Here is a 27,285-nt window from a genome sequence, read left to right on the forward strand (position 1 = left end):
CATGTTTTGAACTGAAAGACTAATTTAAGTGGTTCATATCTGCAGCAGTAGGGGGCAATAGAGTCCCAATGTACTGCATCAATGGAGTCATACAAGTAAACCACAGCAAGATTTATTGACTAAGAAAATTCTACGTTAATTTCTAAAATGAGAATTTTAGATGGCAACCCGATGTGTCTGTTCTTGGCGCACTATTAAGCTGTGCATTGCTGGATCGATTTAGTGTCTTTTCAGGTATAGAAGGTAGCATGTGAATAAAGTATTGATACGTATTACTTCTACCAATTAAGAGGCATTTATTTTACGGAACAAAGATAAGCTTTAGTTATACCGGATGTTATGTGCAGACGTGATGCAAAGCATCACCATGACAATGGAGAATCTGGACATTTTATAAAGTGCGCTCATGTTAAGCCTCTTATAGCATTCTGATCAATGACTAAGTTAACACATGCACAGAGAAACCATTCAAATTCAAATGTCCACTTCCACAAATTATCCCCAGTCAACATAGACTGAAAAAGTCTGGATGGGGTGAGACAATGTCCTTGTCTGTGTCTCATTTACTGTCTGCCTGAACACAAATAAATAATTCAGTTAATGAAGGTGAGTGGACAGTGGGGAGATTTTTGGATCAGGGGCGGTTGATATGGCTGAAATGGAAACTCAAGCCGATGGTTCTATTCATCCCGGTTTGAGAGGACCGACAAATAATCTGTACTTACACATTCACAAAACAGGAAACTGGATTTTGAGAACCCTTATACATTTTGTTTAAACCAAAATGAATAGCCACTCTCATATTTCATTGTCAGCCATGACAGTTGCCTGTGTCGGACAATAACATACATAACTATCAATCAATATTACATGACCCGTGTCTTCAATGTTTGAATTTGTTAGTTTTCATAAGGTTCGGATTATGGTAATCCAATACATATGAAGACATATGCACAGCTGGAAAGAAGAGTTGGTTAATTAACGTGTAAATTGAGAGAAAACAAATGGGCAACACATTTGATAATTGAACCTTTGCGTCCGTCGTCCCACGTTCACCATCTGGCTATTGCTTTTCAAATATTCCACTATCCAACTGAAATCAACGAAGTTGCATGTACGCAGTATCAGTTACGCTCCAGTGACGTATCGTGTGTATCAGGTTTATACGTAAGAAGGGAAAGGAGATCTCTGTACTTTTACAGAGGTCACTACAGCAAATACAATAAGCCGTTACTTGTGGTCGAGTCTTATGAAACACAAGCCCAGTGATTGATCACCATTAAAAGGGAAAGACTGGAATGGATAACGTTTTTTTGAAAATAACACAAAAACCTAAGTGTTATGCGTTAAAATACTTCTCCTCGAGGGAGCAGCCGATGGGAAACTGGATGACGTTATACCAACAATGTGGGGGCGACTTTCCATTCGAACAGACCCTCACATCGGGGTTATTGCACATGCAATGTGCGGTCAGTGACAGGACAGAAACGGGGCAGATGTGAATAGATGATCCATGTGTAAATGCAGGGATGGTCCCATGAGGTGCTGAACCACAGCAGCAGCAGCAGATGGCTGTTGTTTGGAGATGTGTCGTAAGAGGACTCAGGTGTGAGGCCCAAAGCAGACACTGCCTGCTTACCCTCAGTACACATGGAAGAAGAGGCAGTGGGGTTGATCAGAAACTGCATCAGAGAACATGACTTCAGGGGAGGGCCTCGTCAGAGAGAGCCTGTTTTCATGGTGTTGGCGCGGATTTGTTGCTTTAGTTGAAAGTTAGAGTTACGCTTACATGTGGGGGGAAATCGATGTGGTCTTTGTGTCGCTTAGTGTGCAAGTTGCACAGTTGCTTAACAGAACAGATAATTAAAAAGCAGGGAGCCAAATGTTGTCTGAATCATTTTATGCACCTGCCTGCCCGCACACAAGTTAATTTTGCCCTCTGAAATGGCTCAACACACGCAACAGAGACGGCTGTGGTAATGCAACGAACGCTCTGATGGAAATAATGTTGTTTCTGTCTGAAGGAATCATGAAATCTCAAAGCCTTTAAGCATTCAAGGCCATAAAAATTGCACTTAAATCACCCAAGGTGCTCTTTAACAGTCAAAACAAGTGTTTCTTTTCTGTTTCACACTGTATTCTGAGGAGAAGAAATTTGTTAATTTAGTCCATTCTTCAGCTACTGTGGCTTTTGTGGCCTTTGCTATTGTTTTGCAGAAACTGGAGGGCTGATGTTTAGTCTCTAAACGTTATGTAATGTCTGGGAATACATTCATGAAAATAATACATTTGTGGGTGGACTGTGAGATGGTTCAAGCATAAAGAAACAATACTTACATAACATGCCACGCTGTCCAAAAAAACTCCCATGTTAATCATCTCATGATCATCTTTTAATGTGAGTGACATTAGACGTGTGCGTGTGGAGGCTACATGTGTGTGCATGTGTCTGTTTCGAGAAGATTAGAGAGCAGAGTATGAGGGTCTCATGCAGCTCCCACGTGAAGATCGGGTCGGGATGTGCTGCTCCTGGACAACCCATTTAAATATCCGTATCCAAGTTCCTGTTGTTACGCTGTGAAATGTGTCATCGATGTTCCTGCTATTTGTTTTCTTCTCATCATCGAGGTTTGCCAAAACCTGCCAGGGCCAGTTGGTCTTCGATATGGATTGTCTTCTTTTTTGATTGCGAATTGGCAAACTATAACATCTCAGTGAGAACATCATTCAAGCATCTGGTTCCACTTCCCATGTTGGAGCCCATGACGTCTCATTTTAGATTGTGTATGCAAACATTTAAACATTACCAAAGGGGTAATGATGGGAGGCAAACACACAGGCATGTTCATTGTGACACATGGAAGCTGGAGAAAAAATTGATTTATATATCTTTCTTAATTTACATTAAAATGATCATAAATGCAAATACTTCCATTTTCATTTATAAAAGTGTAAGAGATGTTGCACGCCCTTAGATTTAAATGCATTTCAATTACTTGTTTGCAATTCATAAATTCATTGCTGGAAGTGCCGAAAATCCCAAACCCATGCACATATTTACCAGATACATGTTAGATTCCCCTGCAGTGCATTGCACAGCACTGTGTCCTCTTTATAATGCTCGATTTTGAATCGAACTCCCACATTGGAGCCCCAGCGACACCTCCTCCACCTCCTCCACCTCCTCCCTCCACCGGCAGCTGGACTCTCTCCACTCCCCGTTTATGCGCGAGCAGAGCCGACTCCCTCCTCACGCGGTGAGAAGAGAAAAGGGGAAGAAGAAAAAGCAAGCAGGTTGTTATGGGAGAGGATTAAAACACGTGTGCTTAAGAGTAAAGAACAGCGACAGGTAGGAAGTGAGTTGTGTCGCTTTTAACTTGATGGTCAGCAGTTGTTCGGGTTTTTCATCAGCCGCTGATGTTCTCTAATCGGAAGTGAGTATGACGATGACAAACGATGATATCAAAGTAGATGTGTTCAGTCCGACGCTTTGCTGATTGGGAACAAGGCAACTAAAAGCCAGGTCGACATCATGGGAAAGGATTACAGATTAGTAACTGAGTTGATTTGTTATGCATTGATATCTTATTGAGAACCGTTTTGGGAGCGTTTCCTCCACCGCCTTCATTTTTAAGTTGTCGGATCGCATCGCTGGAGGACGCCTCGCATCACCGGGAGCTGTTTTCTGTTACATTACAACTTTAGCTTGGGATGTGATTCGTAGCGTCTGAATCTGATTGTATTTCGAGCTCTATTGTGTTAAGTTTGAGATTGATGCTTTTGAGGAACATCTGGTTTCCGGGCGCAAAGCAGGAGCGAAAGACCAAAACACGGGCGCTGTCCCCGGTGCTGAAAGCCCGACCGCTCGTTTGTTAGTGCGTCTTTCAATAAGAAGAATGTGACAGTGAAGGATGTAGGGGAATGAAAGCAGAAGACTTTCTTCCTCTTTAAAACAGTTGAGCAGCTTCAGGCAGCCTTCCTTCAAGGGCACAGGGCGGACGCACGCACGCACGCACGCACGCAGCACTCACACAAACAAATAAATTTTCTTTTCTTAGTTTATCCGGTTGGCAATAAAGCCACACAACCATGCGTCTGCTAGATTCCTGATTTACACTTTATCTCCCCCCCCCCCCCCCCCCCCTCCTAAAATCGTTTTCATCTTGTGATTTTAAAAAGGAAACAAGATAGGGGCTGTTTCTGATATTTTTGCGCATGCTGCTATTTTTCATGGAATCAAGAGAATTAAAAAATAGGAAGCACCAGATTTGACTGTCTTGAATACCCTGTGCCAGGGCTCCTGAAAAACACGATCCCACCAGCTTCATGCCCTGTCTCTTGTCATTACCGAGGTGAGATGATACTCCTCACAAAGGGGAACGCTCTGACGGGCAGTGATAGCAGATTGGGTTTGCTTTGGTAACCCGGGACTCACCAGGAATCTCTGTTCTTTTTCACCACATCTTCACCAAGTCAAGAGAGCCTGTCTCCTGTGAGCGTGCCACATCATTGCTGAAATCCCTTGATCCAGCACAACGTAATCCCAACCCCCGGACCTCCCACATTGCACTGCTTGGCTGGTCGGCAGCTCCACTCGCTGTGGGCCAGGATGAATGATGTTCTGGAGGCCATCTCCCCGGCGACCAGCCTCAGCGGTCCGGCCACCTGTGTCTCCAAAGTAGAGCTGCGTGTGTCTTGCAAAGCCCTGCTGGACCGAGACACGCTGAACAAGTCAGACCCGTGTGTCATTCTCATGGTGCAGACCAACGGGCAGTGGACAGAGGTGAGCCCCCCCCGCCCCCCAACATCCTTTTTTATACCTCACATGTGACAAATACATAGTTGGACCTGTTGGTGAAAAAGTGTAACGCTGCTCAACCACAGTATAAGGCAGCTGATATGTCGTTTAAAATTGAATCCACAATCTATTCTATTCATTAATGGGTAAGAATCCCACGTGCATGGAGCTATTCAAACTGCAGCGTCTTTGGGTTATCTCTGCAACATGTTTTCTCAAAACACACTTGTAGCACAGAAAAACTGAGAGGACGCAGTCGGCTAACCTTCCCTCTGTTATCTCACAAATGTGGTAAAGCTCAGATATGAAGATGAAGTCTTAACTCCCATTCCGCTTATACCTAAAACTTGTGTTGTTGCGCAAGCTTGAGTGGGATGATAAATCTGTTAATAACTCACTGAATGTGCAGCTTTGTCACTCTTTCAGAAAAGATGGTAGAAGACGTGAACCCTGTCTGTCTCCACATCTCACTACGTCACAGTGTTCAGTGTGGTTTTTATGACTACATAACTCCACTGCTCCATGTGTGGACAGCGGGTTGTTAATAAGCAGTGCGATGAGGTGCGTTCCAGCTGAAAATGTATTTTTTCTTGGATTGGACCCAGGCTGATTTGGAGCGTAGGCAGCCGGTCTCTCATTTCCCAGTTAATTAAGTACTTTAGTTCATTAGGGGAAGCCAAAGCACATGTCTCCAATAAGTAGAGGATGTGTAAAACACGACAGAGGACATCTAATTACACAGATTTTCTTTCCGCTCTGGTATTCTTCGTCCAAGAAAAAACCATCTCTGAATCATGCCGCACGGGAGCAATTTTGGGCTGCATGAATGTGGAACCTCAAAATATTATTATGATGAAAAACAAATACTCGGCCTACAGTGTTGAGCACACAGTTATGGATTTTCTCTTGGTTGTATTTCAATAGGAGGCTGTTACATGGACTGACCTCGGTTCAGTGTAGCATGTACAATTGACTATTTTTAGCTCCACTCAATGAAGCAAATTCATATGTTATTAAGTAACGATGACGCATTTTACACAGTGCATCTATCTATCTATCTATCTATCTATCTATCTATCTAGTACAGAAGTTGTCAGATCCTGTGCTGTTAAATCCCTGTACAGGGAGGCACTAAACGGTTTAGTTACGTCAACACTGAGTAAGAAGCTGAGCCCACTCATATCACCGCCACCCTCTTTCTCTTTTCTGAGCTCATACCCTCTTTGTGACACAAACCTGCCTTTTGTCAAATATTTATTTCAATATTGCCTTATTTCACCACCTGTTCACTTCAAAGGACGAGCTCAGAGGCAGGGTGGAGAGCACTTGAGGTTTTCTCCCACAGCTGATTTATCTTCTTTTTGTGTGGATTGGACTCTACGCTGATAGTAAATTCATTCAAAAGCAGATCTTTTCGGGCCAATATCTGACCTCAACTACAGGGGCCTGTTTTGATTTAGCTCCAGAGATAACGCTCAACATACCTGGAAGAACCGAGCTCTCTATAATTCTGGCCCCAATCCAACAACAAACCGGCGTCGCAGACTTCGGCACCATCTATCGTTCTTTGCTCTGAGAAGCTTTCGTCAACAGACAGATTCATTCCAAATCTGTCGATCCAGATGGCACAGAGAGAGGAGGAGACGGCAAGAGAGGACACTAAAGAAAGATTATGATGAATGAGGCTGAGGAAGCCACGGCCTAGCTGGATGTTCTTCTCTTACTTTGTCATGTTGTCCATGAGTGACAAAAAGACAGTAGAGCTGACCCTGCTGCACGCCATCCGTCGCATTGGTGATTGTGGGATTATCTTTATATCTCGGGTAAGGTAAAGCTCAAGTGAGGTGGAGGTAGACTAGTGAAGTAGTCAGTTTATAAAACTGAGACAAGGACAAAAGTTAGATTTTTTAACACCCAGTGTTGTTTATTCTTCAGTTCAAGCGAGTCAAAATGTAACAAAACAAACCCTTCTACCAACCTATAGATCAACTCGTGATACACATTATAAAAAGGATAAAACTCATATCAATCAAACAGAGTAAAGATGCTCCCATACAGGTGGGAGCAGTTTTCCCATCATGGTTTCGGTCCACTTAATTCCATTAGAATGAGAGGCATCACTTTTATTGTATAATGAAATATTTCCTCTGGGATGGGAGGGGTCTCTTTCGGGATGATGATGCCGAGCGGTGGAGCGGTTTGATGAATATAACTTCTATATAGAACATGCTTCCCCAGATGTCAACACAAGCTGAATACCTTTGTGAGAGTTTAGATTAAGGTGTTAACAGTGCCCCCCACAACAGACAATCAGAACCTCAAATGCCTTTAGGAAGAATACCGTTGGTCCCAGATAGAGTCCATGGTGAGATGCTTCACTAACGGCTCGCAGTGAAACAACCCCTCTTGTGCTAATAATGAACTTATTTGCCGACCACTTGATGACAGTGTGAAAGACTGCTGTCACAGAGGTCGGGGGGGGGGGGGGGGGGGGGGGGGGATTCCATAATCATCTGAAAATAAAGATACTGGCACGCATTTTCTCTCCTGGAAGTGCTGCGCTTGTTTTTGCCCGTGAAAAGGCACCGAGAAAGTGGGAAGGAATGAAAAAAAGACACTGCTTCAGAGAGAAAATTGAACTAAGCCTACTGTTTTACCTTTTCTGAAAAATCACCACGCTAAAGCTAGAAGACAAGACATTAGAGAGCAATGTCAACACTTTCCACTGCCATCAGAACACAAGTCTGGGCTTGTATCCAACTGTGTGACTATTTTTAGCATGACTGCAAAGATATCCTATGATGAAATGTCAATCGGCTCCAGATTAAACCTTTTGATGGGTCGACTCTCCAAAAACAGGCACTTGACAGAAACATAACTAAAGTATATCATGAATGTTTTAGCTGTGAAGATTTTGGCTGCATGTTTGTCAGCATTGAATGACTTAAATATCAATGATGATTTGTCCTTATGATAAATTGGGTGGCATAGACGCGTGCGTGGAGCTGCGTGAGGGCTAAATCCTCCGTCACGAGCAGATGGGGCTTCAGAGAGCTCTGCCGGTCCTTGTCAGGCGTCGAAAGACAAGCACAGACTTTTTCTGTGTGCTGAGTATAGATTCTTTACCCGAACATGATAACATCTGCTCTTAATCTGCTGGTTTTCCCAAAAAATAAGCAGGAAGACAGAATAAGTTATGTTTTACACTCCTTTTTTCTTGTTAGATCTCTTAAAAATGCTTTCACTCTCCGCGGTCTACTTTTTTTTAATCACACGTGCAGTGAATTAAAATAAGAAATTACAATTGGTGAAACATATTAAATGAAAGTCTGTCTTCCGTCTCAGCTGGACAGGACAGAAGTGATCAAGAGCAACTTGCACCCGGTCTTCGCCAAGGTTTTCTCATGGGACTACTACTTCGAAGAGGTTCAGAAGCTGCGATTTGAAGTCTATGACATCCATGGCACTCACAGCATCGGGACCCGCGATGACGACTTTCTGGGTGGGGTGGAGTGCACTCTGGGCCAGGTAGACCGATTTTACAAATGTGTTTCAGTTTATTCCAATTAAAAATCAACAAACAAAGTTTGTGGGAAATAGTTGGTAGTTAGTTAACCTGAGGCTGGTGTTGATGACTCTAAAATGTTCTAACCTTGTTCTTTGCAGATTGTGGCCCAGAAGAGGATGGTGAAGCCTTTGTTGCTTAAGTATGGGAAATACGCCGGCAAATCCACCATCACCGTAAGTGACTTACCTTGTGCTTGTGACCTTGCTGGTTTGGTTAATGTCATTGCTGGGTATCAAGAATGGGGAATTTAGTAGCGAAATGCCATCGAAAGACAAAATAAATCACAAATGGCAGATTGACAGGTCAAATAGATTTATGCATTCATTTACATTTTTTTGATGTTCACTCTGAGGCACCATAATGAACCACTTGTGGATCACTTTATTAGCCTGATTTGATTGAAAATAAAGAACATACACCTGTATACACTATTTTTTTTAAACTATTTACAATAATATCTCAGGACGAAGCTGACAGTACCGCTCACAGAATGGCTTCATTTTGCTGCTGTACGTTGTTGTTTTTGTTATTGCAGTGGCTGTTCATGGAATACATCATCTCTGAGTCAGTTTTTATACATGCAAGTGTCCATTATTGATGACATGGTACTCCAGTCCTGCTAATCCTGCCAAGGCACAAAGGAAATGATCCATGTATAAGACATCTAATGTGTTAGACGTGGAAAGAAAAGCTGTTGGTTCATTCACCACAATCTTACAGTTAACAAGCCAGAGATGGAAGCAGTTGAAAAAAGCCAAGCGAGATTGTGCATCAGTCTTCCACTCTACCTTGTTTGAGAAAACATGAGAGAGACCGGATGTGGACACGATTAGAGCAACTGCAGCACTTTTATGCAGTGCTGTTACAGATTGTATTGGATGCCTGTGCTAAGGGAAGTTAAAGACGTAATGATCCTTGTTAAATTCTGCTGCCTTGTATTTCAAACCAACAAGACACTACGTTTTCTAGACAACTGTGAGAATCCTTTTTTTTAATGAGTTGAAATGATTTAAATTCTTTTACACGTCAATATATTTGCCGGCAAAATAACAAAACCTTTCGGCCCACTCCTTTTATAAAGATGTTTCCCTGAGCTTGGAACCTAAACATTTCAAGTTTACTACTTTTCTAATGATTACTGGGCCGAAGGGATCAGCATAAGACGCTCTGTAATTCTTCTCCATCTATACACGTAATTATACACAAAGTATAAATGTTAGAGGGCTGTTACAAGCCTTTTCTGTAATGTGTGTAATATGGGTTGACTTTTATGTTCAAGCTGAGACTATAAGCTATAACAGCAGGGGCCCATTAGCTCGCAGCTCAAATTAGCATGTCCAGCACTTCGAGTTAAGTCAAAGCCACTTCACATCACGTCAACTGCTCACCACACTGCAACCCCTTCTAAAGTTACTTATTGCAAAGGATATTAAAGGGGTGTCTAAAAACTCACAACAAAACCAAGAAAAGCTGTTTTTTTTTGTTAAATACTGGTGGCGGATAATTACGTCTATATTAATATTGATAATATGATAATAATCTCACCCTGTCACCAAATGTAATTTTCCAAAAATTTATAATAATTTCTGGAGTGGGGGGTTCTAGCTTTTCTTCTTTTCTGAAACACGGATCAACCCGTTGTTATTTGTTGCTATGAATAAACATTTTGATGACAAATTGTATTTCCTTTCAGGTGCATGCTGAGGAAATTTCTGGCAACAACGGTTATGTGGAGCTCTCCTTCTGTGCCAAGAAGCTCGATGACAAGGTGGGGAGAGCACATGGTTTTGATGATATTACCAACATGGTTCATATTTTATTAGATATGGTTTAACAGAGAGAACAGTAGCCGAAAGAGGCTAATTGTGACGCTGTAGTGCACATATTTGTAGAGAGATAATGCTTCAACATGTGGATGGTCATTTGTCAACATACAAGTGTTGGCCGTATATTACAGGAGGGCACATGATATCACTCGGGAAATATTATTATTTTTTGAATTCATATGGCTTTACTTTGAGTCTGTTTGTCACTGAACATAACTGCTCCTGCTCTCACGCTGTCAAACTTTATTGAACAAACATTTCAATCAAAGACACAGCGGGAGCTTACATCCAATTACAACTCTGATGATCGCAAGTCACTACATCCTCCTGGGAGCGGGCCCTAAGATGCCACACGCACAGTCTGACATAAATGCTGGGAGACATATTAGAATTTTCTGCAGCATGTACGTCTATATTTGAGAATGCAGTTGGCAGTTTCCTGCTGCTCGGACAGTGAAATTGAACCTGACTCTTACACGAGGAAAATGATGAAAAGAATCTTCCCCTACATGTGTCATTTACTTCATATATTCAGGGTGCTACTGGAGGTATTGAATTTCCGCCTGAAAAATCCACCCCCTTGCTTTGTTTAACCTGATTACAGCTGTGGGCACATCACTGTGGAGCAGTGCCGTGTAATCACGTACTGCAGAGACACCAAAGTGTTCATGTTTTCACATGATACAAACATTTCTGCTGCTTATTTGGAGCAGAGTTTGGTTCTTGATGCTGATTGAACTCTGATCGAACAACAAATTTGAGGCGAAGGATCCAGAAGTGCAAAAATGTGAACTAATGTCCGGGTATTAGAATGCATCCCTGCACAACTCTGTGACATTGGATGGGAGCTTTAACTGGTTAAATGGTGCAAACAAAGATATTTAACAAAAAGCTAGTAACTAACCTGTTTAACATTATTACGATCAAATTCCCAGTACTTGATTTCATAGCAATCAAGTGTAAAACATACTAATTTTCCTAATACAGCAAATCAGCCGCCGCTAATCTGGCAGGTTGATGTTGGGCATAACAATTTGTTTAACAGATGATGACTGAAGCTGCAAACTGTTTCTATTTAGCTGCTTGTTGTCCGTATCACCTCCAACTGCTGTAGATATTGAAGGAACATATTACAGACGGAGGTGAATAGGAGGAGTAATGATATCATAACTGGCCGAGGATTACATTTTGACATCTGCGTCCGTGCGACCCCTGGCTAGCGGTTGTCATGACAACAGAGAGCGAGGATGGGCGCTTTTTCCTCAACTCCCCTCAGGAGAAGTATCCGGCTAATTTGGCGGGAAATGCAGCCTTAATGGTCTCATTGGTGCAGACAAAGCAGCCTCACCATCCCACCCCCTTTCCAGTCCCCACACACGTACACAAAAACACAGTAATCATTTTCCCCCTTGACGAATCAATTGACCTAAATAATCAGTGTTGCTCTGCTCTCAGAAGCCTGTGCCTGAAGCTCAAAAGATGATTCAAGGCGACCTCAAATAACCATAAAGGATGCAAATTCTTACCCCATGTTTGTAACTTATCAAATTATTCATTACTTATCAGTATGGACACAGCCACCGCACAGTTAACTCAATGCAAGATGGTGACAATAACTTGCTGCTGCTTATTTCAGATGCCTTCTGCACATTGGAAGCTATAGGCTACTGTGCAAAAGAAAGTTTAAATTCTCTACTAGAGTTTCAAATATTGGTTGAAGGAACCAATAATGATTCTTCAGAACTGCAATAAAGGCTGTAAGGAAGGAACTAGGAGGTCATTAAAAGCTATTGGCTTAAGAAAAAGGTCAGTGATTGAGGGAAATAAAAGAATTTCCAGAGAATGCCTCAAGCTAGAAGCTTGTAAAATATTCTCAAACTTCTCTCTGTCCAAAAGGTTATAAGATTATTTTCTACACAATCTTGATGGTCTGCTGTAAATGTTATTCTTCTTTCTGTCCTTCAATCGTGAAGGCAACGTCAGTGACAACAGCCATTTGTAGAAATTACAGTTTTCTTTAATACAAACAATCCAAAAAAACTACAAATGTTGTTTGTTTTTTGCTTTTCTCATATTTGACTTATGTAAAAGTTAAACAATAAGTAACAACTGACACTTTTCAATGCTGTAAATTAAATTATGTCAAAGTTGTGATAAATGTGAGGTTTTATGTGTAATTTCTTTATCATTAAATATCATGATCTCAGTCCTGCTGACTTGCTTTTGATTGAATTCAATTTCTGGAAGAAATGGAAAATTTCACAAGTAATAGTTATTAATTAGTCTTTCTTGTTTCAGGATCCTGTATTGATACTAAGAATCAGTACTTCTGATATTATGTTTCCTCTGCAGGATCTCTTCAGCAAGTCAGACCCATTCTTGGAAATATACCGAATCAATGACGATGAAACCGAACAGCTAGTGCACAGAACAGAAGTAAATTCATTATATACACTCTTCGGTTTAAGCAATAGCTAATTTCTGCAACGTTGCTTCATATGTAATGTGTTCCTACTCTAACAGGTGATTAAAAACAACCTGAATCCAGTGTGGGAGCCCTTTAAAGTGTCTCTCATATCTCTGTGCAGCTGTGACGAGGAGCGCAAGCTCAAGGTAAAGAAGAAAAACTTGCTCGTTGTGATCTGGACCCAACAGTGACAGAAATAAAGTATATATTAAATACGATTGAATGATTGAAATGATGATTGAATACACTGGGTAATTGGGGCCAAACCAATGGAGAGAAAGTAAACGGTGTTGTCCCCGTGTGCCACAGTGCCTCGTGTGGGATTATGACTCCAGGGGGAAACACGACTTCATCGGCGAGTTCTACGCCACATTCAGGGAAATGCAGAAAATTTCCAGTGGAAATAAGGTCAGTGAATGGAGGGAAGGAGCACAGCAAAGAAGAGACACCCGTGTAACAGGTTTCCCAGTAATCCCAAAACCCCATTCCTCCCGTTCCACTCTCCTGAAATCCATCCCCGATGAAACAAATATCATGTTGCTTGATACACATTGTTCCCAATGCAGCTGTTTGATGCTTCTCTTTGTTTGTCTTCCACCTGATTTGTTCCAGGTTACGTGGGATTGCATCAATCCCAAGTACAAACAAAAGAAGAGGAACTATAAAAACTCAGGAGTTGTCATCCTCAGTGACCTCAAGGTGAGAATCAGAACAAAACAAATGTCACAGTTTTTGTCGTAGGAAATAGTTTCCTACAATTTGAAGACCATTATGAATCCATTGTCGTAACAGATATTGTTTTGCACCTATGCTCATTAAATTAAAAAAAATCCTGTTTATTTCTTGCAATTTATAAGAAATATATCACTTTTTTATGCTTTACTCTCAACAGATTTGTTGCGTTAATTCTGTTTTAATGACCAGATGCTTCTGGGTGGTTGCCTTAAATAAATATTATGTTTTATTTTCCAGCTCCACAGAGTGTACTCCTTCTTAGATTACATCATGGGAGGATGCCAGATTCACTTCACGGTAAATTGAGCAGTCTGTGTTTAGTGACTCTTCACTGTCACTGGTGTATGAATTACTTATACAGCCAGATTACTCAGTAGTCTAAGATCATATTGCTTGTAGAGAAACAGACTCCGGTAAGACTTGTTTGGTGGTCTGTTAGAAGACATTATGCAGCAAATGTTACATTTCCAGATTGCGGAAGGTGACACAGCAATTAAAATATGTTCATGCATAAAACATACCGTCTTTGTACGTTCGCAAGTTTTCTTTTTGGCAGCTTTGTGCACCTTCCACTCTCGCCTTATGGTCTAACCTTTGTTGTGCTACATCTCACTCTCGACGGATTACCGAAGCGAGGAATAGTCCTTTCGAGGAATTGGCTATGCTAGATGCAGCTCCCCCTTGTAGAAATAGTTGTCTTCTTTGATCTAAAGTGTACTGGAGCTGGAACCGTTTCCACTTATGTGGGTGTAAAAAGCACAAGTTATTACCTCGGATCAGATAATTTATGCTCCCATTATGCACATTTCAGGCTTGCTCATGCAGAATTATTCACAATCTTACGGCCAAATAAAAATGTTTAGCAGCAAAATAAAAACTTAACCCATAGTGTCACATTGTTCCTGCTTTACATTTCTTCCTGCCAGGTTGCAATTGACTTCACAGCCTCCAATGGAGACCCAAGGAACAGCTGCTCTTTGCACTACATCAACCCTTACCAACCCAACGAGTACCTGAAGGCTTTGATAGCAGTGGGGGAGATCTGTCAAGACTATGATAGGTTTGTCAGTCTTTTGATTCTTAGTAAAGACTCCTCAGGGCCTATGCTGATTATCAGTGTCTCCTGCTGTAAAATTGAGATGAACGTCCCTTGCATGCCACTGTGATGGGATCATTCACACTAAAACAAGTCACTCTATCTCAATCACGGCAAAAGGATGGAAATGGAAATGGTGTGCTGGAACAGAATGGCAGTAAATCTCGCAGGTTATTACATTCCTGCTCACCAGTTTAGTGCTGAACTGTTGGCTACTAGATCCTCCATCTCCGATTTATTTCTCTGCTGAAATGTATTTTATGTACTGAATAGCCTCTCATTGTTAGAACACAAGCCGGTTAAGCACAAACACGGTCTTGCAGATTGTAATCATCGTGTTCACATCGGCAAATGTATTTTAATCTGTGCTTAACCATGACAAAGTGATGCTTGAGAAAGTGTTTTTACCTGGAAAATTAGAGCAAACTAATTTGGCCTTCACTGGCATTACTCAAACATGAGGCTGGAGCTGGTTCTTGGTAGAGGCAGTCAAATGCGCTGACACAATAATCTTGGAAATCACTTTGCAGCTTTTAACAATCCATCTAACATTACATTACATTTAACTGACGCTTACATTGCATTTTTAACCCATGGATTTTTTTTTACATTTTTGCCCAGGGAGCAATTAGGGGTTGGGTGTCTTACTCAGGGACACTTCCTCATGGGACATGGAGCTGCCGGGGCTCAAACCCCAACCTTGCGGTTCCCGGCGCACCCTCTGTACTCCATGTGCCACAGTCGATAGCGATAGCAAATGATAGCGTTTGACCTTTAGAAGCACATTTAATGCAACAGCATCAGTTTTCTACTCTTTGAATCTTTTTCTAATCCCTTCTCGCAGAACAGTTTTCAAAACAGAGCATGATGGCCGAAATGATTGAAATGCACTCATTGCGTAAGTCGCTTTGGATAAACGCGTCAGCTAAATGACATGTAATGTAATGTAATGGTCGTGTAAGGACAGTGTCCCCTGTTTTGCATGTTCTTGACAGCGTCCATGCTCACAGTGCTGGCAGCATGTGCTTTGTCCTGTGGAGAACCCAATGATACGGTTCTCTCTCAGCATCTGCTGCAGCTACTGTTCTCCGTTCTTAGTTTGCATGGGCTCATTAGCCTGAACTACACAGGGACCCATGCAGAGACAGAGGCTGACACCAGATAGCAAGCACTTCAACATGGAGTAGGAGGCAGCGTGGTGTAGAATCAGATGTAGGTACAGCAGGATGCCTGTTTAATTATTAAAGACATTGTAGCGAATACAATGATACATTAAATAAACAATACAAATTGGTTGATATAGCTAATAGAACATACAAACAACATAAAAATACATACAACAACATACAAATGTGAAAAAATATTAGTCTTACAGGTACTTGCTAATTAATGCTAAATTATTTAGAATATGATGAGGGTCAGAGAAAGACCTTCTTATCTGTCAAAACTAAGCTAGATGAGGATTAACACCCTGACTCCTGATTTATGCAGATCCTCCTATTGAATAGTATAGGGAGCACTGCCTGTCTAATTTTAGCACGGAAGACACTGAAAATCTGCTAGAAAATCAGCAGCTCATTCTTATATTTGTATCATTTTCTTTCTTACTAAACACACAAGCATCATACATGGAAACATGTCTCTGGATGAACAGTGACAGGCGAGTGTAGGCCGCCATTCCCTCTTAAGTTGCAATTGTTATTGAGGTGTAAAACTGCGTGGGCGAGCACACCTTTTAGCCTTTAGTGAACAGAGGTGATGTGGGATTGTGGAGTCCGTGCAGAGGAGTGCATTATGGAGCTCGAGTGACGAGCCTTTGTCTGTGTGGGCAGAGGCTCGTTTACCTTGCGGAGAGGGCTATTAGACCGGGCACATCTCCCCATTGCTTTTAACGTGTGCGGACAAAGAAAGAAAACAAGGAGCACCATAAAATTAACAGCAAAATTCATGCAATGAAAATGTCCTGTCAGTCTTCTCTGTCCTCCTGCCTGGGCTGATGGTACTGCTTCGTAACTCCATGCCTGCAGAGATGATACGCAATCTCTTTAAAAAATGAAAATGACACTTAGAAATCAATTCGGTGAGGCTCAGAGGACAAATTATAAAAGAATGGAAATAATGTAGAGGTTAAGATAATGAGTACATCTCACGATAAAATTGTCCCAGCATGGAGTCAGTCAGTCCTTTGCCTCGCTCGACATTGGTAACACATTTACATTTGTTTTTGTAATTTTTGCATCCAGACGACGTATCCCTGTGCGTTTGAAAGTTGACAATAAGGGCAGTAAGCCCTTAATTCAGTATATGGAGAATGGATTAAAAAGTGAATTGAAAACATGTAGATGTTGGAGCTGAGTGCAGAGGTGAGTCTGCTTTTGTGTCAGTTGCAGAACTTGTATGACACGGAAATCTATTCATTTAATTAGAACATTATTACTGGAGGGGGTTTAAACCTGAAGCATCACAGCCAGTTCAAATGTTCAAACACAGGATAATTATGGCAACCAAATACAAGCACTGTATTCAGTGATGTCTTTCTTACTAAGTCTAGTGATGGTACTATCAACTCTTACAGTCACATGGTTATGAGGCTATGAGTAGAACACACATTTTCTTTGTTTTCATTTAACGGCTTTGAGGAGAGATAAATGTAATGAAATTGATATATTAGCAGAAGTATTGTATTTTATTAATTCAAGGTATCGCTTTTACTATGACTACTTATTTTACTAATACTACTAATACTGATATACTACTATTAGTACTACTACTCGTAACAACAAATGCCTTTCCTTTGTGTGTATTAGGCTATCAATGCAGAAAACTGTTATTGCCACAGCTGCTATTATGGTAGCTAAAACTTGCCAAAGAGAAGTTGCTTCTGTCAAGAGTTCACTCTTCCAGTGTTATATAAGTCCAAACTTATCACTTCTTCAGAAGCCTCAAAGCCATATTAGCTCTGTGAGTGGGCAAACAAATTTCTAATGAGCACTTGTCAACAAAACTAATAAATCAACAGTTATTACCAGTGTAATGTGTACCCTGTAATACTACCGCACTCTCCAGAGAAAATAATCAAACAACGTCATGTCTGTCAAGCCTGAGATTTGTGTTGCACTGGGATGAAGATTAGAGGTTGTTTTGCCAGGCATATGCTATATATATATATCTATATATCTATATAAACTATTATACATAGAGTACAGTATATACGTGGAGGGTGTGGTATTTATATACATTGCACTTAATAATTGTCCTTCTCTTTCTACTGGAATTACGCTAAATGTGGTACTTTTAGAAGGAAGTACCACATTTGATTTAATTTTTCATTTCTAAAAGTACGAGAGAGATGCAGCCATGATATATTTCAATTATTATATCATATTGTATATACTATTTAATTATGTCATATTGTAGAAAAAAAACGTTCCCACAAACCTTATTTCAGGCATAAAAAAAGTACTCAAAAAGCCCCCCGGTCTTCACGACAAGAAGAAGAACCAGAAGTTAAAAAAATACTATGTTTCAGGAGTCCCATCTGCAGCATCGCTGTGGTGGTTGGATTTCATCCCTGGTGAACGGAGAGAGGTGTGAAACACAGATTTCGTCTTCTCATTTACACAAGTCTATGCACCCTGCCATGGCATTAAAAGGGTGACCCTGGTTTTTGACCATCCAGCATAGCAGAGCCTCTTTATTTTGTACAATGAGAGTAAAGACCTTGGGAAGCTTTTTGAACAGATGTAAGTGCTGGCTGCAGTGACCGTTTGACAGATTTCCCATTTTAATTCAGGCTTTTAGCATTTATGAAATGCCAACAAGCACGGGGTTTGCCTTTTAGAAACGTGAACACATGGATAAGCCATCAGCATAATTTAGATCACTGCAAAAGCTGTTCCGTGATTGAACTTCAGTAACTGTTCACAGCTGCTTAATTTGCTTATCTTTACAGTGACAAAAGGTTTTCAGCTCTGGGGTTCGGAGCCAGAATCCCTCCAAATTATGAGGTGAGTATCTGCATATCTGTGCCCTCCTAGTTTTCCATTAATACGGGTCAGCCTCCCCTTTTATCTATTCTGTTTCATGACACTGTTCTTTCCTTCAAATTAACATCATTATGCATGTTTAGCTTGTTTCTTCCACCACCCCTGGGAGTTCTCGTTAAGCATTGAATTTTCCTGTACAGTTTTATGACACAATTTGTCATTCTGTAAAAATTTCCCATTTAGAATGGCTACATTTTATTTGTATTGATAAGCCCCAAGTTTTAAAATATCAACTGGTCTAATGAAATAAAAAACACATAGTGTTGATGCTCAATTTACATAAGAATTCCTAAGAGCGAGAGCATTTGTTCAAGCGGGACTTTGAGAACCAAAAGCCTTCAGTAATTCTGAATAAAGCCCTTGGGGAACGTTTGACATGTGACTGAGTGGGCGCACACACACACACACACACACACAGACACACACACACACACACACACACACACACACACACACACACACACACACAAAAATCGTCGAATCACTTTGCTGTTTGATATTGAATATTTTTGTTTTTTTCATTTCATACTCATGTGAAACACTGATATTGATCATTTCAATCATGCAAAGATTTGTAGCTCAGAAGATAAACACTATTAATTCCTGAATCTATCCTGACAGTGAGGTGCTCTGCAGGAGTAAAATGTATTTTATTTCATGCTGTTGCCACATTGTGGTGATGGTGCAGGTGAATGCTAATGGAGTAATCAGACTCATCATGAACTGCATCTTACTCATGGGCTACTCCGGTGTGCAGGTTTGATGGAAACTTTATCAGTACAGGCTTCCTACGGAGCACTCCTGTGTCCTTAATAACGGAGTATGCGTGTGATATGAAACCAAGATGTTTATTTGCCAAGGATGCAGGCTCTCTTACACATGACCTCGGCTGAGGCTTTCTTTCATTTGAACCCTGGTTTGATTTGATTGGTGGTTTGAAACTAAATTAGGACGCAGACCTTTGGATATTGGATTTTTGCATGAATTTACAAACAAATCCCATAGCAGGTTGCAAACATTCCAGGAAAGGGTGTACGTACTCTATATGTTTCTGCAAATAATTTGGTAACCATGGTGACGTGTATGCATGTGAGTGCAGGGCTTTTCCCTAAACAACCTGACAGTCGGAAGCAGCGTTGCTTGTATCCTACTGCTTGTAAGGCAAATAATGCTTACATTGCTTTTTCTTTGCAAGCTCTTTGTGACACCAGAAAACATAAATTAACATGTAGAAAGCATTGAAATTTGTAAAAAGCCACTATATCATGTAAATTCAATTCTGATCATGAAAAGCAACGTTTCCATATTCAGGATCCAATGACACTAAAACATTCGGCTTCATTGGGACTCTGATTGTGGTGTAATTGCTAATCGCATGCCGACAACGTCATATCAAATGTTTTGCTCAATAAAAGGCAAAACAAGACGCCGATAGTGGCCCAATGCAAAGACCAAATAGTGGTCTGTTTGATTCATTTCTCTAGGACCACTGATGTGTCTCAATTAACTGACAAAATGCCGTTTTGCTATTTAATCACAATAAGGACAAAAATGGCAGAAGTAAGTAGCCAGCTGAGGAGGAATCAGTTGTCATGGATCTGGCTGACAGTTGAAGAATAAGAATAAAATAATAAAATGAGTTTCTTGTGCGGGATGTATCACTTGTAATCACCTCTTTAGCCAGTTTAACAGCTTTTAGATAAACAAAGTAAATATTTATATTTGAATATTTTATTTCTAACGTTATTACAGTTAACACTCCTTTGCTACCAGTTCCAAACTAAATGTATACTTTTTCTTTTATTAGCACCTGCAGTATATTTTAGTAGGGCGGCATTCTTGTGTTCTGTTCGGTGTGTGTGTGTGTGTGTGTGTGTGTGTGTGTGTGTGCGCGTGTGTGAATGTGTTTGTCTTTCTGTGCGTCCACCGTTCATCTTGCATGGTACTGGATTCAGATGTCTAATTTTTTTTGTGGTAATTTATTACTGTGTGCTCAAGAAAATCGTTTTTGAATGTTTAACATCGTCATTCTCGGCTTATTCATCTTAACCGTATGGGTTGCAATTGATCAACATCTGGAGACCTGGCAGAGATCTGCGCTCTGAGTGGAGTTTCCTCGTTCATTTACATGCAAAAAGTATCCTCTGCTCAACCAGCCGATTATTCATAAATATATAATATAAATAAATATTCTCTCTCTTACTCCCCAAAATCACAGTATCATTTTTCAGTTTGACTGTTGTAGTTATCATCACAAATGATTTTCTGTAGTGAAATCCAAACTCAAAAGCTGTCAAATGTTGGATCGCTCACATTCCACATTTCATTTCTGGTCATTTTTGATTCCATTGGTTTTGCTGAGCTGATTAGAAGTATTTCACAACATCTTTCTCAATTCACAGGTGTCCCATGACTTTGCCATTAATTTCAACCCAGAGGATGATGAATGTGAAGGTGAGGAACGGCTTTGGACATTAGTTTCCCCAAAGCGCATCTCCTAGTAATACTAGACTTCTGCAATTTAACAACACAGTTTAAATTATCAGTATTTCTCAGCTGTTCCCACATCCAACAGCATATACGAAAGCCGACTTCTCTGTACGCATTTCTGTGAGCAATTATTATGCCTTTCTAGATTGGTACCAGAGTCCCATAGTGTTTATGTTTGATTTTCTGAACGGATATTCAGGCCTCTTTCACTTTTTTGGTAGAATATAACCTATAATTTGTCTGCCTGTAGCTTTTTTAGTGGTTTGTTGGATGATGTGCGTGTTCATTAGTATAGATATCTTTGTTGAGGCTTCCTTCACTTTGCTCTGTTCTCTCTTTTGATCAGAGATCCAAGGAGTGGTCGAGGCATACCAGAACTGTCTCCCCAAGATCCAATTGTACGGCCCAACCAATGTTTCTCCCATCATTAACAGGATAGCAAAGCTCGCAGCCGGCGACGGCAACATTAAAGATGCTTCTGTGAGTGACTCTTTGTACTCTGTTAAATAAATGGCTGTAATACAGGCTTTTCTGTTGTGCGTTCCATGAATTCCCAGTGTGAGTGGCCTCTGGTTCACATCACTGTTTATAGCGATGATGCCCTACGGCTCAACCAGCAGTAAGGCCCAATATAGAACAAATTAGTATTCTTTAAAAGTCATAAAGTGTCATATTGCTGTTGTTTTTTTAATACACAATATGATATTACTGACCCGCTTTTGTATTAGAAATGACCTGAATGGGATATAACACGAGTGGTGAATAGAATGATTGTGCTGCTTGAAATCCCTTTGGGAGTGAGAAAGTCTATTTACTCACATTACTGCATATAAATTGTCTTCTTAACTAATACACTCTTGTAATCGCACTGACCTTCATGGAATTATTTACTTTCTTTCTTTTACTTTTTTACTTTCTTAGTTCTTATTTTTATTAATAAGTTAACTGAAGTCAACAATTAGACTTCCAGGGAACACATAATACACAAACGTGTATTTCTTATTGTCTGATAATATAGTGCTTGCTGGTTATACACTGTACATTCACAATCTGGAGCTTTTGATTTTAATTTCCTCCGTTTTGATCTTTTCTTGATGCCCTCGTTTCAACATTTTAATAAAGCGACATACAGATCTTTACAGATTTTTATCTACTCAGTGAAGGCTGTAAAATGACCAAAGATAACGCAAAAAGCATTTACACCACAACACAGACTGAGGGCTTTCGCTCAAAACCTCACTATGCTTTTATAATGGGTGAACGTCAACGTAGATTAATACACACTCAAATTCTCTTATCTTCTTCCAGCGGTACCACATCCTGCTCATCCTCACGGATGGTGTAGTGACAGACATGGCAGACACGCGTGAGGCTATTGTGCGAGCCTCCTACCAGCCTCTCTCCATAATCATTGTTGGTGTGGGCAATGCAGACTTCACAGACATGCAGATTTTGGATGGAGATGATGGCGTTCTGCGCTCACCAAAGGGCGAACCAGTCCTGAGGGATATTGTGCAGTTTGTGCCCTTCAGAGACTTCAAAACGGTCAGTTTTTCTCCCGTCCTGTCGATCTTCTCCCGTTTACTTTCAGCTTCTCCTTTTGACAGCTGTGCCAGTGATGCTTATGGACGTTACGTTTTATTTTTTACATAACGCCTCCGTCACTTGTTATTCAGAAGAGCACGCGGCAAGCTTTCACTGGCTTTGCCAGCGCCACAGATGGACATCAGGGATTGAAAAAGATTTTGAAAAACAATGTATTGTTCTGTATCGATGTTTGCAATCAGCAACATTTTAGCAGAGCATTACATCGCCTGTTACGGATCTGATGTTGCAAATTTCCCCAAATTTGCGTCATAGTAGGTCTATAAAAGGAAGGTGGAGACAGGTAGGAAAATGATGTGAATCAATACCTTGTGGTCACAGTCGCCAGATCTCACAGCAGTGAAACTCATACGGGAAAGTTGAACGAATGTATTGCACAATGTCATCACCGTCATCAAAACACATCCGGGAATAATATTTTAGTTATCTCTCTGATAAAGTTGCAGACTCTATTACTCCCTTATGTAATGTTTTTTTCAGCTGAAATCTTTTGGGAAATATAATGTACAACTGAATTGTATGCAAACCTGTTTTAAAAATCACATAATTAACTCACTGCAATGCAAACACTGCAAACGTACTATTTTTCTGAAGAGATAGAAAGGACTTTTAAAGAGTCAGGAACAGAGAAGTTACCCATGTATACAATATCTAACACTGACATACCTCTTTTAATTAGTTTATTACGGTTAGTTTATCCCTTAGAATAGAAATAACTTAAAAACTTTACTGGAAAGTGTTCTGTATCTCAGATTAAACCAATATCTAACAGTGGTCCTGACAACTCAAGTGATTTGTCTGTGTTGCAGGCTTCACCTGCAGCTCTGGCCAAATGTGTTCTGGCGGAGGTGCCCAAGCAAGTAGTGGAGTACTACAGCCATAAGGCCATCTCCCCTATGTGTCCTCTGAGGGATTTACTGACCCCCGTCCTCAGCCCTCTCGCCACCACCCCTACTGAATAACCATCCTTCCTGCTTATGGACCGAGCTTTGACCACAGCGGCAGTCCAGCAGACTGAAGGGGGAGAAAAGACGCATGCCTTGCGATCGTGGGGATGGAGTGGAGAAGAAGAATCGTTCTAAATGTGTTGTTACTCCTTTATCTCATTTTTCACACCCATCAAAGTGTTTACACATGACAGTACAACAATGGCTGGGCGAACCAAGACCCTGCAGCTTGCGGGTCTTAGCATCATGGGTCCTGGAGGCTTGTGTTGTTTTTACCCCACCATTTGTTTTGCATGCAGGCCAAATCCCCCAGTGCTGATCCATCCATCGGGTGAAGGCTTATTATTCCTTCCTGGCCTTAAAAGTCAACAGCTCTGTCTTTTATGTTGCTGTTTTACAAATGTCATATCTTCACATTATTTTGAAGATGTGCTGTATGCCAAAATCCAATTCCTTAACTGAGAAATACCGAAGTCTATATATTGTTGTCAGTGCTGCATTCAGAACTTTACATTGACTTTGACTTACGCACCTTCGTCTCTCGATTGACCGTACTTTGGATTACAATGAGGCAACAGACATCTGCAGATTAGTGTATTCTATGTTAATAATCACCAAACTACCCAGTAATTAAAATAATGAGACAAACGCAGCAGTGAAAAAGTCTTTGTTAACTTCTGATGTTTCACCGTTTTAGAAGTGTTCACGTTGTACATCTTTGGAACTACATGAGACATTACTTCTGCAGTATGATACATTTGCTATAGCTTGAGCTCTTTATGCTTTTTTCAGTTACCACAGGGAGTCAACAAATCTTTGCAAGATATTTTAAGCAGGATATGTGTTTTGGTTTTCGGCATATTCTCCGGACAAAGCGCAAATCATTTTTGGCGCCTAGAAAAGATGAGCAACATTACCCCATTTTTGGTCTTTTGTCAGGTGGCTATGGTATAAACTGTGAAAATCTAAATTGTTTGTTATTGTTGTCATCCCTGAGCCAGCCGACACAGGTAGCATTCTTTACGTTTCTGCAGTGTTTCCTTATTTTCTTTCAGCTGCTTTTTATATGCAATATAATTCTTCTCGTTGTTTCATAAATGGTCACGGACACATTTTAAAACCAATGACAACACTAAGCGATCAGTGACTCCTGTAAAACATTTATATTAGAATATTACGAGAAAAATCAGCGGTGAAAATGTTCTCAGCATATTATTAGTATTAAGGGCTTTATCATTAATGTGCATTTCCAAAACAAACTTCTCTTTTCATTTCTAAGCATCTCTTGTCTGGTAGGATCACTGTTTACTTGAGATACTGCATTGTAAAGCTTTTATATTGAGCTTTACAATATTCATTATATTAAAAAATGTACAACTGTCACTTACCTTGAAAAATGCTTTCTCAGCTTTATCAAGGGATTATTTCCCAAATACACATGCCCCCCAAAAGTAGATGACTCGACACTTTCTTACAAAGCACTTATAAGAGCAACATTTTAGAGATAGGAATAACAATATAAACCCCACAAAGTCTATCGGAGCGAAGCAAATGTATTACTGAAATACACCATTTTTGACCTTTCCCTTGGCTTCAGACTAAGGCATAATATATTCCTTAAATCAGAAGATTTTATTCAGAAAGAACGACAAATTGTTACTCGTACCAGCAGAAGAGCATCAAAGACATGAACGCTATACTGTTGAATTAATCACCGTTCACAATGCGGTAATAACTCCAATACTCTTTGGTTTGCTATCGGTCAATCTGCTGCCTCTTCTAGTAACGCCTGGGTGCTGTGTGTATTTGCTTTGGGCGCATTTAGCCGATATAATGTATTTGTGCTCTGAATGAGGCTGAAGGCCTACTAATTCAAGAGGACATTAAATCCATTGAATTTGTTGGGAGCACATCTACTCTTGACAGCTACTCTAGCATACACATGTCCACCCAAAAGCGTCATATATTAATCTGACTTTGATTTGTCCTCTAGTGCTTCAACAGCCCTCCCCAGATGTAGAATATTGACTTCTCATGAATGCCACTAAGCACGGCCAGCTCTGCTGTTGGCTGCTCTCTGAACTCCTCTGAAGATCACACATTGAGGATTTGTAGCCGTACTCACTTTAATGTGAATAATCCTGAAGGGAATTTGGTCTCACGAGGAGTTACAGGTTGGAGTTACAAGTGATACAAGTTATTTATCTCAATTGATAATTATCCTAATAAATTGAAATATTTTAACCAGATATATGCTCTCCAACAAACCTTTGGTAGATACCTAGTCTGATTAAATAAGAAAGGAATCGCAGATATCGTGCTAATTTGCATGAAGTTACGAGCTGCACCAGCAGTCACCCTGTACTCTTATTATTTGAGATGTGATTTATACAATTTCCCTCTTATAATGACACGTTTCAATTAATCATGAATTAAGTATTCATCAATTATCACTGTATGCTTGTGTGCGAGAGCTAGCTGGACCTGTGCACAGTGTTACATTTACTTACAAAAAGGAGAAAAATTTATTTTTAAATGGGAGACCGTTGTTTGTAACACGGTGGTGCAACAGCAGCGAGCTGAAACGCTTGAGAGATTAAGAGCAAAAACCATGTGGCCGTCTTGCACTACGGATTAAAAAAAACATGGGAAGAATTAACTGAGCTGTTTATTTTCTCTTATCTGCACTTACAACATTGTCCGACAAAATTAAGTCATAAGTCATAGGTTTTACACAACGCTGATGTATTTGAAATATGTCACAGTCTTTCTATCTCTCTCTTTCACCCATTCACTACCAACCAGGACAAGGTTTACAGCCCATAACCATGATATGCAACTGGTATAAATGCAGGCCGAGTGGGAAGGAAGCAACCCATGCATCAATATTGAGTATTAGATTTCTTCAAAAGGAAAAAAGGGATCTGTTGCATGCTTACTTTTATTGTAAAGCTGTGCTGTTCACTCCTTTGGCTCTCATGATATGCTTATGTTGCAAGCCTACTTTTACACAAATCGCTGTTCTTGTACTTTATGCTTGCAGTTAAGTAAATAAATCTCATCATTTAAGTGAAACTGTCTTTATTATTTCTTGCTATGTTAACTGATGTTTGGATTTGGGGAGACGGGGGGGGGTCAAAAATGGTACATTACATCTGTCTGCTTTTGTCATCCGGTCTCTTATGATTATATTTGCTGGTGATGTAATATTTTCTCATTGCTCACCGCTGGAGAGATTAATGGAAATTTGAGAGATATCTCATATATGTGTAGATCTTCCCTGTTTGGTTCTGGTGAAGATGCTCGGACGACTCATTTCATGGGAAGAGGGTCTGAGCCTACTCTTTAATTCTATCAGACAGCTCTTTTCATTTAACGGCTATTGTTAAGAGCGCTGAATGACGGTTGTTTCCATGGTTACACCTACTTGTAGGGAGAAATAGAACCTTCATTTTGTCAGATTCAGGGACAGCGATCCAGGATTTGTTGAGGTCTCTGTGAGGAGGCCATTCGCACATTATTTAAAGAAAAAAGCTTTAAAAAAAGAGAGGTGTTGATTTTAATGGCTACTATCTTTTGCAAGACCACTGATTATCTATCCAGCGGGGCTCAGAGCCTCAGGTGAGCGCCATGTAAAACTTCGCTTTCTCGTTTCACAATAATCCCATTTGTGCCCAACCGACTGATTTATGGCCACAATTAAAAAA

The 27,285-nt window shown here is 40.4% G+C and overlaps 1 protein-coding gene across 1 annotated transcript; it reads left to right on the top strand.

The window, feature by feature from the left end:
• The first annotated feature begins 3,228 nt into the window (after window positions 1-3,228).
• Window positions 3,229-26,653, top strand: cpne7 (copine VII). Its single transcript, XM_040160346.2, has 16 exons — window positions 3,229-3,434; window positions 4,474-4,783; window positions 8,144-8,326; window positions 8,465-8,539; window positions 10,060-10,134; window positions 12,545-12,628; window positions 12,716-12,805; window positions 12,969-13,067; window positions 13,272-13,358; window positions 13,632-13,691; window positions 14,321-14,454; window positions 18,443-18,497; window positions 20,939-20,990; window positions 21,373-21,506; window positions 22,335-22,571; window positions 23,441-26,653. The coding sequence occupies exons 2-16, from the start codon at window positions 4,610-4,612 to the stop codon at window positions 23,591-23,593; spliced, it is 1,692 nt and encodes a 563-aa protein (XP_040016280.1). The 5' UTR covers window positions 3,229-3,434; window positions 4,474-4,609; the 3' UTR covers window positions 23,594-26,653.
• Window positions 26,654-27,285: the final 632 nt, after the last annotated feature.

This window comes from Gasterosteus aculeatus, chromosome 12, assembly GCF_964276395.1.
Source record: "Gasterosteus aculeatus chromosome 12, fGasAcu3.hap1.1, whole genome shotgun sequence".
NCBI classification, from domain to species: Eukaryota; Metazoa; Chordata; class Actinopteri; order Perciformes; family Gasterosteidae; genus Gasterosteus; species Gasterosteus aculeatus.